The 14,589-nt window shown below is 38.1% G+C and overlaps 1 protein-coding gene across 2 annotated transcripts; it reads right to left on the bottom strand.

The window, feature by feature from the left end:
- Positions 1–834: 834 nt before the first annotated feature.
- mthfsd (methenyltetrahydrofolate synthetase domain containing) lies at positions 835–8,905 on the bottom strand. Of its 2 annotated transcripts, none has more exons than XM_084718239.1 (8): positions 8,748–8,905; positions 8,522–8,625; positions 7,081–7,194; positions 6,487–6,600; positions 6,275–6,365; positions 4,240–4,352; positions 3,823–3,948; positions 835–1,924 (listed from the first exon to the last, which is right to left on the bottom strand). In XM_084718239.1, exons 1-8 carry the CDS (start codon positions 8,773–8,775, stop codon positions 1,214–1,216), a joined length of 1,401 nt encoding a protein of 466 aa, XP_084574365.1. In that variant the 5' UTR covers positions 8,776–8,905; the 3' UTR covers positions 835–1,213. The 2 variants fall into 2 exon arrangements, with proteins under 2 accessions (XP_084574365.1, XP_084574364.1); XM_084718238.1 differs by lacking the exon at positions 7,081–7,194 and adding an exon at positions 6,908–7,021.
- Positions 8,906–14,589: the final 5,684 nt, after the last annotated feature.

Raw genomic sequence — 14,589 nt, 5'->3', positions numbered from 1 at the left:
ATGAGGCTGCACAAACCTGTTATTTTTTAATAAAAAAAAAGGTTTAAATGTTTGTAATCTGCATCTAGATGCAGCATTTTTCATCAAAACACACTGATAGACAATCATGACGATCTTTAAGAAAATACTTAAATCCTGTCACATCCTATTTAAATGCATTATATTGCTTTAAGTTGTAATTAAAATGGCTTAATAATTTGCTTATCAGTTCACATCTTTTAAATTTGGTTGCAACTGCACAACATGCTCCAGATTTATGGCAATATATGTTATATGGGCCACATCCATTTCACAATTTGGCAATTGAATAGAAAAAAAAAACGTTTTTAAGGTTATTAATTAAATAATCCTCAGCACTCAACTGTGTAAAACTGTTGGTTTAATCTTTACCTATGCAACCAATCAACTGCATATAATTTTAAATGTTTTTTATAGGGAGCAAAAAGGGAGCAAAATCTTAATCTTGCTATACAACCCTGTGTTGTGTAATGATAAATCTATTCTATCTTGTATGCAAATGTAACAGATTATGTGAATATCATATAAAATTACTATGGAAATAGAAATCAGAATGGTGGAAAATCTTTAGTATGTCTATATGGACATATAAATGTTAGACCACGGAACATATCATCTTATTTCTAGGTGTCATAGCTCAGGACTCATGAGGAACTCACAGGTTGATTAAATGACCACATGGTGGCGCTATGTGCAACAAAAACTAACCAATTCTTTTGAGGCCCATAGTCTTTGTTAAATGTTTCTGAGATGACCAATACGCAGACAAACAGCTCTGGAAACAACCATTTTGTAGAAAGTAATACTGATAGCTGGTTGTGGAAATAAAATGTACTCAACACTTTTAATTTTCAAAATTCACTCAACACAAAAACCTGTATCTATCTCTAAGAATTACTCAAAAAAAAAAAGAAAGAAAGAAAAAACACCTTCAAAGAATGAAGGCTCTCAAGGCACAGAGACCAGCAGGTGTGTGTTCAAAAACAAGGCACATAGATTTATGGTTAAATATTGTGAAATGATATGAACAAATCGTGAAATGCTGCATATTTTAAATATTTTGTCAAGCTTATTTGCCTTAACAGTCACTGATGTCTAAGGTTCATATAACTGAGGTAAGTAAATCCAGAAATATTAAAAAACAAACTCTTCTTAAGGCATTTCACGTCATTGAGCGTGCTGCTGCCTGTTGCTGTTACTGCTCAGTTATTTCTTTGGCATCACTCGTAGTATCTGGTGCCATTTTAGTTTTCGGAGCTGCTGATGGTCTCGGTCTCCTGTTGGACTGTCCGGACCGCTTACCTCCCCTCTGACTCTTGGCCAGCTCAACCTGCAAACTGTGACCGTTCAGACTGAGGCCGTGCAGAGCCTGCAGGGCCTGCTCTGCAGCCTGAGGGTCGCTGTAGTCCAGGAAGGCCCGGTGCTGAGCTCCCTGCCAGGTAAGCCTGAGCGGGGCAGCCTCCCGCTCTCTGAGGGCCGTTTTCAGCTCGCTGACACGCAGCCCGGCAGGGATACCCCCCAGGTAAACTGTGGTCACGCTCAGTGGGAGCTTAGACTTGACTTCACCTCCACCCTCCTCCTTCAAGCTCCCTCCTCTTCCTCCCTTTCCTCTCTCGCCGATTTCTCCCTCTTTACCTCCCCCGCCATCTCCCTTGCCTTCTTTCCTCACTCTAGCTGGACGCTGTCTGGCTTTCGGTTCTGACTCCACTCTGTTCTCCTGTTTGGGTTCTCCCTCAGCAGTCTGCTGCGTGTTCTGCTGTGGCCTCCGTGCCGTTCGCCTTCTGGGTTGCAGACCGGGCTCTGCTGCAGCAGGCGCTGCCCCCAGTGTTACATCCTTTCCAGCCTGCTCCTCCAGAGCACGCAGCTTCTTCAGGATGGGGATCTTCTGCAGCTTTTCTGTGTCCAGCTGAAGACACAAAACTGGACAGCTCAGTAAGTCTGAGAGGGGAGGGGGTCACACACAGCAAACAACTAGCCCTGCTCTGAGCTACTGCAACACCTACGAATGAGTACAATTAATAACAAGCTGACAAATTAGTTGGTATTATTCCATTCTGATCACAGCCAATGCTACAGCAATAACGATCTTTATAGCAGCAGGACATTTCACTTCCCCAGCAGTTAAAAATAAAGCCTGCTCTCCTGATTTGTTGAGCCTGTAAGTGTCTTGGCAGGCTTTGATGCTGACCAGTCCTGTAAAGGATATACGGGGCTATTGTTTTTACACTGGCCTGTTTGACCCGTCGTTCCCCTGCCCCTGCAGAGCCACGCTGGCTGGGCAGAGCAGCCTTTGATGATCAGACATGGCCTTCCTGCCAGTGAGGTCACTGGGTCCTGTTTACTTACAAGTGTGTCTTAAGGAACCCAGAGGTTACACACCAACTCTCCACATGTGAAGAATAATGTCCACATCATGTCTAATTAAAGACAAATTATCAGGTGGAAAAACACGCCACATCTCTCTGCCAGTGTCAGTAAATCAGAAGCACATTAACAGTCATACTCTGAATATCAACAGAAAAGACACTTTGATGTTAAATTTATTCAGGTACAGTTAATGAATTATTTTGTTTTGACTGCCGTTTTCTCCAATTTTGTTCTCTCTTGTGTTTTTTTCTTAGTTGTTATAGGTCTTTGGAGAATATACAGTACATGCACCATATGTACTCTATATTAAAAAAATAAGTACTAACTCATTTTATTATTGTAATTGGTGATTTAAAGAGTAGACAGAAAATAAGACAACAAGGGTAACACTGGAAATAATTATAGGGCAGAGAAATTAAATGCATTCAGAAGCAGATTGAATGACTCCACTGATCAGGTGTGGTGTCATCACTCGTCCACTAGAGAGCAGTGTTGCTAAGCAGGGAGGCTTTTGTTGGCTGTTCAGGAGAGAGCAACTCTGTACAATACTCTGATATTTGTAGCACTTAAACACTCAAAGATTTGTAGACAGATTATGTATGTAAGGTTTGAAGAATACAGCTAAAACTTTACAGTACTGTTAAAATTTGTAGAACATTTTATTTTAACTGGAGTGACCCGTTTTATTCTTAAACACAACACTGTGCTTGTTATATTGCATTTTATGCATACTATCAAATAGATGAGTGATATTCAGTGAAATTTAAACCTGAGAGCTTTAACCCTGTGAAGCCATTTGTATCATATTTTATACATGAGTTTCTGAGTTTCTCATTTATGTTAAAAACAGAGTAAGAATAGCAGTTATTGTCACTAATATTTCAATATGAATATTTACTGTTAAATAACAACTTATAATTACTTAATATTTTGTACCTTATTTTACAGTAAAATTTTGTGTATCAGTTATGACACAGCAGGTATACAAAGTAATCCCTTAACCATTGTTCAACTGAATTTCACAATGCAATCTACATTATGCCTACCACAGTGGCAAATGCACTGTGAAATAAACCAGTTAAAGATAGAAATGTCATATTAAGATAAATTTAGAGTGCAAATTATTTATATATGCAACCTGCTCTCATAATCACTTGGATGGTTTAAACAATTATTAGCGAGTCTAATATTGCACTACTTGCACTATATCAAATATGATATAAGGGGAAAAAAATCATATGTAAATGACAAGATTTTTTTTTTATTCTGTATTTTAAAATAAGATTTTTCTGGCAATTATTTGGTGTGTCAGGCTTTACAGGGTGATCCTGTAAAACTGAACATTTATTTTTGTTGCTTTTGATGTTATCAACTAAGACATGAGACTTATTAATAGTGTATTAATAGTGATGTTTCCTATCGTTTCTTTTAATTTACCTTAGTCCAGATGATTCCCTGTGGTTTGGGGAGCTGGCAGTTTGTCTTAATGACTCTGGTGGGTGTGAGAATGTAGTCCACAGTCAGGTCATGACTTTCAATTAACTCCTCTGGAATGTCCACAACCTGAAAGCACAAATACCCCCAATGAACACCAGAACAACATGTGGTCATAAATCATGTGTTTGAGTATACTGAGAATATATTTTAACAATCAAGAGAGATGGAAGTTATTTGGTCCAACAACATTTTCAAGTGAAAATTATTACTTTTGCTGCTTAAAACTTGGAAATTATAGTAAGATAGACTGGATAGATAAAAGTAGAATTTTATCTCATGCCTGTGGAAGCTAACAAACAACACCTGGCAAATGACATTTTAATGTGTCCAAGCGGATAATAGAATAAGAAAACTAACCTGGCAGTCATGCACAATAGACACCACCACAGTAGACTCATTCACAGCTCCCATCGAGGCCATCATGCCATACTCCATGTCAGCAAAGCCCTCTCCTTTTCCAATCCGAAGGCCTGCAGGAGAAGACAGGAGCCAGAAGGACAGCTATAAAAGGCAGGTTTTGCATAATTTGATACAGAGAACAACAGTCTCCACTCTTTGATGTGGCACTTTCTTGCTTGAACTATATCACAGACCCCAGAAATAACCGGCATCTGTGTCACATTCAGCAGATTTAAAAATACTCCAGAAACAGAGGATTTTAATCTAGAAACTGCACTGAATTAATACACAGACACACATGTTGAGGGTGGCTGTAGTAAAAATACATTTTTGCCTTTTCAATGCATAAGAATAGCCCGATTAAATCGAGACTGATGTGAACATGGATGGAACCTGTGATCAAACACTTTATGAGAAACATATGGTGTCGTACACTTGAAGCCGTTTGTAAATGTATCCGTTATAGTACTCATGTCCGTTCACCACAGCACTGCATCAGTTATCTGAGGTATTTGGAAAATGAGCATCAAGATGCGCTGTGAGTGATGTGAAAATTTACATGGAGAGCAGAACACAGCAGAACCCACAAGCAGTGAAATGGATCTGATTATACACATCTGCTCTTATTCTCATTTCTGTTCTTCCTCATATCTCCCTGACAGGGTGTTCTGGTGCCTTGTGGGCTTGACACACATGCAACAATCACAACACAATGTTTAGTATGACCTTCTTCACATGACATGCCGTTTCATTTTTCACAGTGTAATTAACCACCCTTATCGGATATCATTTCCAACCCTCAAAGTACGGTACAGGTTTAGCTGAGTCAGTATCTAATAACAGACACTGTGATGTTCATCACACTGCACAATACATAAGTATACAAAAGAATAACAAACTAATGTTTTTGCAGCTCATAAAGTCTTATCAGCTGTGAAAGAAAAGATCTGGAAGTTCTCTAAATCAGCAGCAACACAGGCCACACACGTGGCTTTAACTACTATTTATTTATGGATGAGGAGTGTGTTTTAAATGGACGGTTCTCCCCAAAATCAAAACTACGTATTTTTTTCTCTTACCTGTAGTGCTATTTATCCATCTAGATTGTTTTGGTGTGACTCACAGAGTTTTGGAGATATTTGCCATAGAGATGTGCGTCCTCTCTCTAATATGTTAGAACTAAATGGCACTAAACTTGTGGTGCTCACAGTGCCAAAGAAATATATTTGGAAAAACTCCACAGCAATGTCGCTTTCCAGAAGTCATGACCCAGTAGCATGACTATTTCACAATATATGAGATATAGCTAAATATTTTCTCTAAATTAAAATACTGTAAATTCTCAAATTATGCAAATATATAATAATCTGATTGAATTTGATGCATTGATGAAAATTAACTACACAACAGTATATAAAGTAGTTACGGCTGGGTGACAGGGACATTGGCGCTTTCACAAAATATTAGAGAAGATACAGGAGATTTTTGGTAAATAATCATCAGTAATGTACTTATAATAATTAAGTGGGCAAAGGCAAACAGAACAGCTAGAACAATCTGATAAGTTCAGAAAATCACATCACTTTACTGTAATGCACACTTTAAAACCAGGAGAAGAAAACACTTGTGCAATAAAAAGATATAACATTATTCAAAATCTAAGACAATATCTAGTCTCATTTCACAATATCGATATAATATCGATATATTTCCCAGCCCTACGACCTGGTTATTCTACTCATGGACAAGAGGTTACAGCTCAGCTGAGGAGGACACCATTAATGTTTCCTTCTGCACAGTCAAACAGTTGGCAGGTGCAGTTCAGTAGAAAGAAAATAGATTAGATTTGGTATATCAGTACAATGCTGTCAGTACACTGAAATTGGTCTTGAGCTCATATCTACCATATTTATAAAACACCATAAAGCTTCACACATAAATAGATAAATCATCAGGCATTTTTGGGTATGGTGATGTTGTAACTAACAGTTACCTTTCTCTGACACTGCCACAGAACCGACCACTACCAGGTCGATCTTCACCTTCGCTTCCAGGCCAACGGGCACACTGAAGTCTTTCACACCCTAAAGGAAGAGGTTGAGAAGAAAAACAGGAATAGATTAAATATTCAAGGGTTTATGAATCACAATGAAATTCTGGATGAAAATATTATGAATGAATAGAAATGTGTAAAATCAGCGAAACCTGAGAAGATGAACATATGCGCAGCTGTTCTTTGCTGGCCCCCTGTGGAGGAGTAATTTTATTGAAAAGACCAGTGCGAAGACGAGGAGTTGGGACCAATAAAGTTTTCCGTGCCTGTGAAGATAATCGCAAAAATTAGCCACCAGACATTTAGAGTTAGTTAACATCATTTCAGATTGATACCAGATTGGAAAGAATTCAGTGAGCAATGACAACAAACAGTTGAAATTCAGCAGATGAAAATCATTGACTTGCCTTAAATGGGAAGGAAATGGAAAGTTACAATCTTATTTAGTAAGTTATTTCTTATTTCTATTTTAAATCCCTACATGTGGTCAAACTGACATGTTTACAAAACAGATGAAACAGTAAATATATTCCTTTAATCCAAGACACTCTGTTTCTTGGTGTTTTTTTCCACCTGTAGCACTGCCAGCCGGACACCCTCCAGAGGTTTGTCAGGATCCACCTTCACCTCAGCTGTCTGGGTGAACACCTGCAGCTCAGACACCTTGGCACAGGCTGTGAAAGCACCCTGGTTGAGAGGAGAGGAGGGCTGATGATATGTTTCCTTTTTCAAACAAGCCAACTTACTTCCAGTGTGACAAAGCGTGCCTGCTGCTGGGGTCTGTCTGGGTTTACTTTGACTGTCTGGCTGGACTTGAACTCCTGCAGGTCAGCAAGCCTGTTGCATGCTTGAATTGCACCCTGGCCAGTGAGTACACAGTGGAAGAGATGCATAGATGCACAGGACAGGATAGGCATTAATCATTCAAAATTCAACATCAGTCAAAAGCTGCTGTGCAAACCTGATACCCTGGTGTCTTTACTGTAGCAACTGGGCATTTATTTACCTCCTTAAACAACCAACAGTGCCAGTCCAATTATGATAGTAGTACAGGTAATTGGTCAAAAAAATATCTAAATAATAATTTGGGAGACCCCCTGCAGTAAATATGGAGGACCCCTTTGGGGTCTCGGACCCCTGTTTACGTCCTTTGCTCATATTTTGGCTGAGACATGACAGATATAGGTTTTGCTATATGGTGATGGTCAGGGCCACCCTCCTGTTAAAAATAAACCACCTACTGTAAATTATCTACACTTATTTAACACGTTCTTTAACTTACCCTACTTATTGAACACAACAGATTGACTTAAATGAGTATGTAGGTTGCCATCACTCAATTTGAAGTCCATTTAAGAAAAGTTTATGTTGTTCAAGGAATTATATTTGCTTGAATGATAAAACTGAGCTCTGTCAAAATTATAGCTATCTCATAAGATCTGTCAAAATAATCGCAATATTTCAAGGATTCAAGGATTCAAGGATTCAAAAAACGCTCTTATTATAAATAGCTCTGTGTCAAATGTCTGTTATGTTATCTTTGGAGCTGCAGTGATTAATCAATTATGAATCGATCATCTAAATTCTCTGATGTGAATATTTTCTGGTTTCTTTACTCATTTATGACAGCAAACCGAATATCTCTGGGTTGTGAACAAAACAAGACATTTGAGGATGTAATCTTGGGCTCAGGAAAACACTGATCAACATTTTTCATCCTTTCTGACATTTTATTGACCAAAGATCTAATCAATTAGTCGAGAAAATAACCAACAAGTAATCAACACTGAAAATATTGCAGCCTGAGTAATTCTACACAATACTGCTTTACTATGCATTTTCATAATCTATTAATGTTCTTTAAATCTGGTTTTCTAGCTTGTCTTAGTATCAAATGTCTGTTTTATTATCTTGTTTATGCTCATAGTTTTAATGCATCCCATCACTACTTTTACTGTCCTGTGGACACGCGGCCCTCATGCAAAAGACAGTTAACAAGCCACAGAGAATAAAAGACCATGCATGAATATCCTCTGAATGAATGAACGAGCAAATAACAGATGATAGCCTCTGTAACAGCCAACACCACAATGTCAACACTGCATATTAGAGTTAACAGTTTCATTGCCAGTGTATTTTGGGTCACAATAACCACACCGCTGCTTCAGTTTAGCCGCTTTAACCTGCCTTGAAATTTGGGATCCTGTTGTGAACAGGTCTGGGGAAGTTGGCCAGGTTGTTTTCCTCGATGTAGTCCCATACTTTCTGGCGAATGTCCCACTTCGACGCTCCTGGAGAGGAAACAGAAAAGGCTTTAAGACAGACTGAAGCCAAACATTTAGCTCCACGGTGACGCCATGCATCGACATTCATTTTTTAACAACAAAACAAGCGTTGCGAACATTTAACTCACCAGGTTTTATGACTAAAACAGGCTCCATTATTAGTGACGGAAATTCATATATTCTTCGACCCTCGTTTTCAATGCACGCAGTAAAGTCTTACACGTGAGCTGTGTAACATAAAACTGGAGGAACAGCTGCTTGTCAGTGTTTATCACTGCTACGGCGGCTCTGGAGGGTCAGTCTTAACCAAACGAAAAACCGGAAGCGTCACATTATTGTGAAACCCTACAAACTGCGAGGGAACCACAGAGAAGTGAAATGTTTTCTACACAACAGCGTATTAATGTACAGTTCTTAAAATACCTCCACTTAACCTGAGTATTTCTATTTTTAACTTCTCTCTCTTCTAACTGGTTTTTATGTGGGCTGAACTCTGAGCTACAGGCAAGTTTATTTGTTTAGCACTTAGAAAATATAAGGCAATTCAGAGTGCTTCAGATGAGACTTAAAAGGGCAATGAAAGACACAAAGCAATATCTAAAGACTCACATTTGAGAGTAAAATTATTTAGAAGATAATAAAGTCTGACAAATTTGAGGCCTCCTTGTACCTGGTCAGTGTATACATTCGGATATAAAATAAAATACTTTTGAAGTACACATTGATCTGATAGTTCACATAAAGGGAAAATATGATGTTAAATCTGTTTAATGGAATCTTTGAATTCTTCAGTGCTGCTACATTGACCAAGAAAGCTAAGTCCTGCTGCTCACTGAGCTGTGCCAGCAGGGCCGACATGTACCAAGATGCATTGCACGCAAGTTTCTGAAGCCCACATGTTCAAGTATACCCACACTAGCCTATTCTGCCTGCCACAGGCCTCAGGTCAGTTTTTCTATGTTCTTGCCTCTGCATATTCTGTCCCTGACTGCTTGGCCCTCCCTCCTCGTTGGGGATTGCCTTCACCTGTGTTTGGCCTTTAACAGCTTGGGGGAATCCAGGATGGCTCTCTCTCACTCCTGGAAGGCTGGTGCCTTTCAGGCACCCACTGGTTTTGTTCAGTTTGATTATGTTTAGTTTGGCCAAGCAACCAATTTTAGCTGATGATTTTGTAGTTGCATGTGGATCTTGCATGGCAGCTGGTGGTCTTGAATGACACTATATTAGATGGTTGTTAGTGTTAACAGTAATGGTCTTGCTGGGGTCAGGAAAAGAAAACAATTAATGATTATATTTGGAAATGTGTGCACAGAAATATCATTGATGAAATATACTACCTCTTGTAGTAAACTGAAGGTGATTTCCTGGTGTGACTGTTGGTGAGGAGAGAATTTGTTGGCCGGACTGACATCCAACAGCCAATCAGTGGGGACAATTCAGGCTCCATATATAATAACATTCCTGTAAAGTGTGGACAGGGCCTGCGCAATTAATAAAAACAAAATTAAAATCGCAGTATGGCCAAGTGCAATATTCAGATCAGAAGAGTTTCAATTTTTGGATGACAGTAAAATGTGTGTCAAAACAGCATTATAATGAAGTACTGCGGTGATACAGAGATACCCTCCCCTACAAATGTTACCAGTCGTAGTGTGCTCTGAAAATTGTCTGACAGGAAACAGCTGTTATATAAGCCAACCAAACTCTATAGGTAAAATCAGTCATTTTACCTCGCAGAATACACAAATTGCTGGTCTACTCTAAATTTTGTAAACTTTGTAAACTGGAGCAGCACCTGCAGGCTTTTATGTGTCATCCGCTGTTCAGCCCAGTTATTGCTTATTTTTTCCACCTTGATCTCCATCTTCACCTGAACTGTTCAGGCAGTCTACATGCACTAGTCATCATATTTACATCACGACTTGTGTATAATCCAGACACAGCATTCCCACAGTCCCATGAAAGAGACCAAACTCTACACAGTGTACTTTACCTCCCTGAACTCACCACATTAAACCTCTGCATATGAGACCTCATAGTGTTTGAGTCATGCTTCCCACAACTGAAATTCTTGTGGATGGTTGTGTTTGTGACAGTCTTGAAGTAGTTGCAGATGGTCTGAAATATTCCAGTGAAGACAGAAGGCTTGGAGAACAAGATCTGTTTGACAGTCTTCTCCTGGTATTGAGAAAATGAGTCCTGCTCTGCCGGTGAGGACTCTTCTATACAAGGAGCTACCGGAGGGGAAGACATGAAGGGAGAAAAAACATTATACTTCTGAACTTATAAGGATCTTTCTAACAATAACACGTTAATACATAACTGTCACATCTGTATTTAACCAGATAAAAAGTGAATTTAACTTGTTAACACCATCTAGCAGTGGTGGAAAGAGTACTGAAAATCTGTACTCAAGTACAAATACTATAACATTGCTAAAATATTACTCAAATACAAGTAAAAGTACTAGTGTTAGAAAAATACTTAAGGAAAAGTACAAAGTATTCATCAAAAAAACTACTCAGAGTATTAGTTACTTTTATCAGATGATGTCACCATCACCTCTCCAGACTAAAGCTCTAAATTTTGTGTGTTTTGCTTTACCAAAAGTTAAAACACTAACAATCAATTAATCATTAATGACTGATTTGATTTGACCATATTTGAACATTTTTCCCTTAATTTTTGTTTGTTTTTTTGTCTTTTTTTCTCTCATTTCAAGTTTTTATTTCCTTATTCAGCAAATGTCTCCAGCAGACAAAATAAAGCTAGATGAGGTGCAGTTACTGCCACAACTATTGATTAAATATCCATGAACACATTTTTAACTGGTTAAATTCTTAATGAAAAATCAATTAAAGATCAGTCATGAACATACTTTGTTTTGTTTTTTATGTCCTGGTTTTCATTGGCGTTTTTTTGCTATCAAATCACTTTATTGGCTACAAAAATGCTGATAAAAGGTCTGGATATTAATTTAAATTGTACTCAGTACTCAACTATGATTTTAAAAGTAACTAAGTAGATTACATGGCATAATGAATACTTAAGTACAAGTAAAAGTACAGATTTGAAAATCTACTCATAAAAGTACAAGTACCCCAAAAAACTACTTAATTACAGTAATTTGAGTATTTGTAATTTATTACTTCCACCCCTGCCATCTAGCATTTAAATAAAAAGACATATAATTTTTATTTGGATAATACCTTTAAAAACAAACTTAAGAAAAGTTGTTTTCAGTATTAAAAAGACAAAACGTGCAAAAATTCCACTAACCTAATTACATTTAGGTACATAACAAGAAAATAAGATTTTCCAAAGTGACAGTGCACAATCACTGGACCCTGAGGCGACTGAAGCAGCTAAACAGAATTCAGACATTATTGTTTTTGTAAATTATTCATTAGGGATCCAATCAGTTCCACTTGCTGCGGACCCCTTTTGTTTTTGGTCTGATCCTTCTTCGTCTTCTTTAGGAGTCCAAGCCACGTCTCTCGCTGTGAAAGGCTATTGTTTTTGTTCTGATTATTCTTTCTTTCTTATTTTTCTCCACTAAAAGTGTTTGTGCAGCAAAAACTGTGAGATGCAAATCCAGCAAAAGTGGCAGATGGATTGCAAATTCCAGCCACTACTCAGGCAACAAAAATGACATGCATTGAACTCAGGGTGGCGCTATAGACTAAAAATTCTTTTGCCATTTTAATTGTTCAATTCATCTGCATCTTTTCTCAATTAGTCCTCTGCTTAAAAAATGTCAACTCTTGTGACTTTTTCTCAGTTTTATCAACATCCTATTTTCATAAACTTGCCTTACATCGTTGGGCCAATCATCCTGAAAATTAGTCAATTTCAAAAGGAAATTTGGTTTGTCTGTCCATTCGGATTTTATGAACCTATCAATTTTTATCAAAATAGCTAACTTTCTAAATTCTGTAATAACTCCTGAACACAATGAGATATCAATGAGAAAAATGAGACTAGTATTACTGAGAGAGTATTCAAGAGTGTCCACTAAGCTTACATATTAAAGTGCATTTCATTTCACCATGACAAATGCAAAATGTTTATTTCTCATAATTGGCTGGACCAATTTGTCTGAAAATCCGTTTGCCTGATCTCAGGTCGTGACTCAGTCAATGCATGAAATTTGGTAATAACTGCTTAAAGTGTTTGTGATTTATTACAAAGCACACCTGCTGAAATGTGACAAAATTTTGTCTCACTGCAACCTGTTGTCATTTCAGAAGTCCATCGCTCTATATTTTTCAAAATATAAAAAATCAGTTAACATCTATATCTCCACGTCTTCATTCAAATGTGACCAAAATCAACACAGACGTGCTCTAGATGGTAGATATCAACTGTTTAAAATGTGTTCAGATCACAACAGTGAGTCTGCAGTGATATTTAATATCTTGTTGTAATTTAACTTTTTAGTCATACTGTACAACCTACATTTTCTTTTTTTGGTCAGTGTTTGATGAAACGTCACCGAAATATTTGACAAAACACCTGAAACCAGCAAATTGATGTGTGATTTTTTTTTTTTCAGAATTTTATCACCAACATTTTGACTTCTGTAAACATTTTAAGTTTAAACAGATAAAAAAAATGATCCAGTTTTGCCCCATGTGACATAAATGTTTTAGATTACATCCTGTAAATGTATAGTGTAATTATATGGCCATAATGATACATGACTGAAAACATTTACAGGAAAAGGAGTCTACAATGACATTGTTAACATGCTGCTGTTCAGATGTTCAACAAGTCAAAATGAAAGTGCTGGATTATCTCTAATCTTCCCAAAACATTATTATGATCTACATATACAGCTTTATCAGCATGTTGTGACCTGGATAATTAATTCAGCCTTTTTTTCTACAAGTATGTGACTGATTATATTTAAATTGTTTTTGATATAGTTGCTAGAGGGACTCCTGAGCTTCCCTCTCCCTAATAAAACCAATTACAGTACAGAACATAAAAAGACATGACTTGATAGGGCATGTCTTACTTGTCTGCTGTGATGTGTGCCAGCAACCAAAGTAGTTTCTGTTCTGGCACTTTATAAAGATTGCTGAATCTGATCTATACTCTCAAGTTTGTTTTTTTTATTTCAGCTAAAGATGCCTTGCAAGATAGAAAATTTACTGGAGACCATATCATTTATTTGAGAGCCATTGCTCTGTCTCTGTAGCATTTATTTTGGGGGCAAATTAAAGTTTGTTTCTAAAGAAAGGAACCTAAATTTCCTTTTTCTTTTCTTGTACTGTGTCTTGTCATAGACCATGTTGTTGGTGGTAAAAGTTGGTAGTTACTGCAGGTTGTGGCACACTGCTACCTGAAAGAGTCAAATCCCACCACTAGAGGGCGAGCTCTACCAGCATATCTCACTCAGGAGCACGGAGCACCATTTCCTGCTTTTTTGAAAGGTGTGGATTCAGATTACTATCACAGACAAGTAATTTTACAATGGGCATTGTCATATATCTCTTTTAATCATGTGCATTGTCTGAGCTGTGTGACATGAACTGACTCATCACCATCAGGGTTAACTTCAAGTTTATCCACAAAGGTTTATGCCACATCCATGCGCAGACACACGGGAATACTCATTCACACACACTGTCCCCCCACTCGAGTGGTCCATAAACCTCGGTGACACCCCATTCTCTCTCTCTGTCAGTCTGGGCAGGCTGCCAGCTCCACCCTCCCTCCCTTTTTCCCTTTCTGTCTCTCTGCCTGGATCTCTCTCTCTCTGTGTGTGTGTATTCTGTGCATACCAAGCCAAGCCTCACAATGCTGCGTTCACCAAACCAAGTGGCTTAGAAATTTGCAGTGATGTCGCTGTTCCCAGAGCTGCCTCTCTGTGCAGCAGACACACAGCTGTGATGGCAGAGCGGGGCAGGTGGACTGAGCCAGAGGACAAACCAGCATCACCTGTTTGGGAAATCTAGAACAAGG

This window comes from Lutjanus erythropterus, chromosome 1, assembly GCF_056507025.1.
Source record: "Lutjanus erythropterus isolate fLutEry1 chromosome 1, fLutEry1.hap2, whole genome shotgun sequence".
NCBI lineage: Eukaryota > Metazoa > Chordata > Actinopteri > Lutjaniformes > Lutjanidae > Lutjanus > Lutjanus erythropterus.
This window is presented reverse-complemented; position numbering and strand designations above follow the sequence as displayed.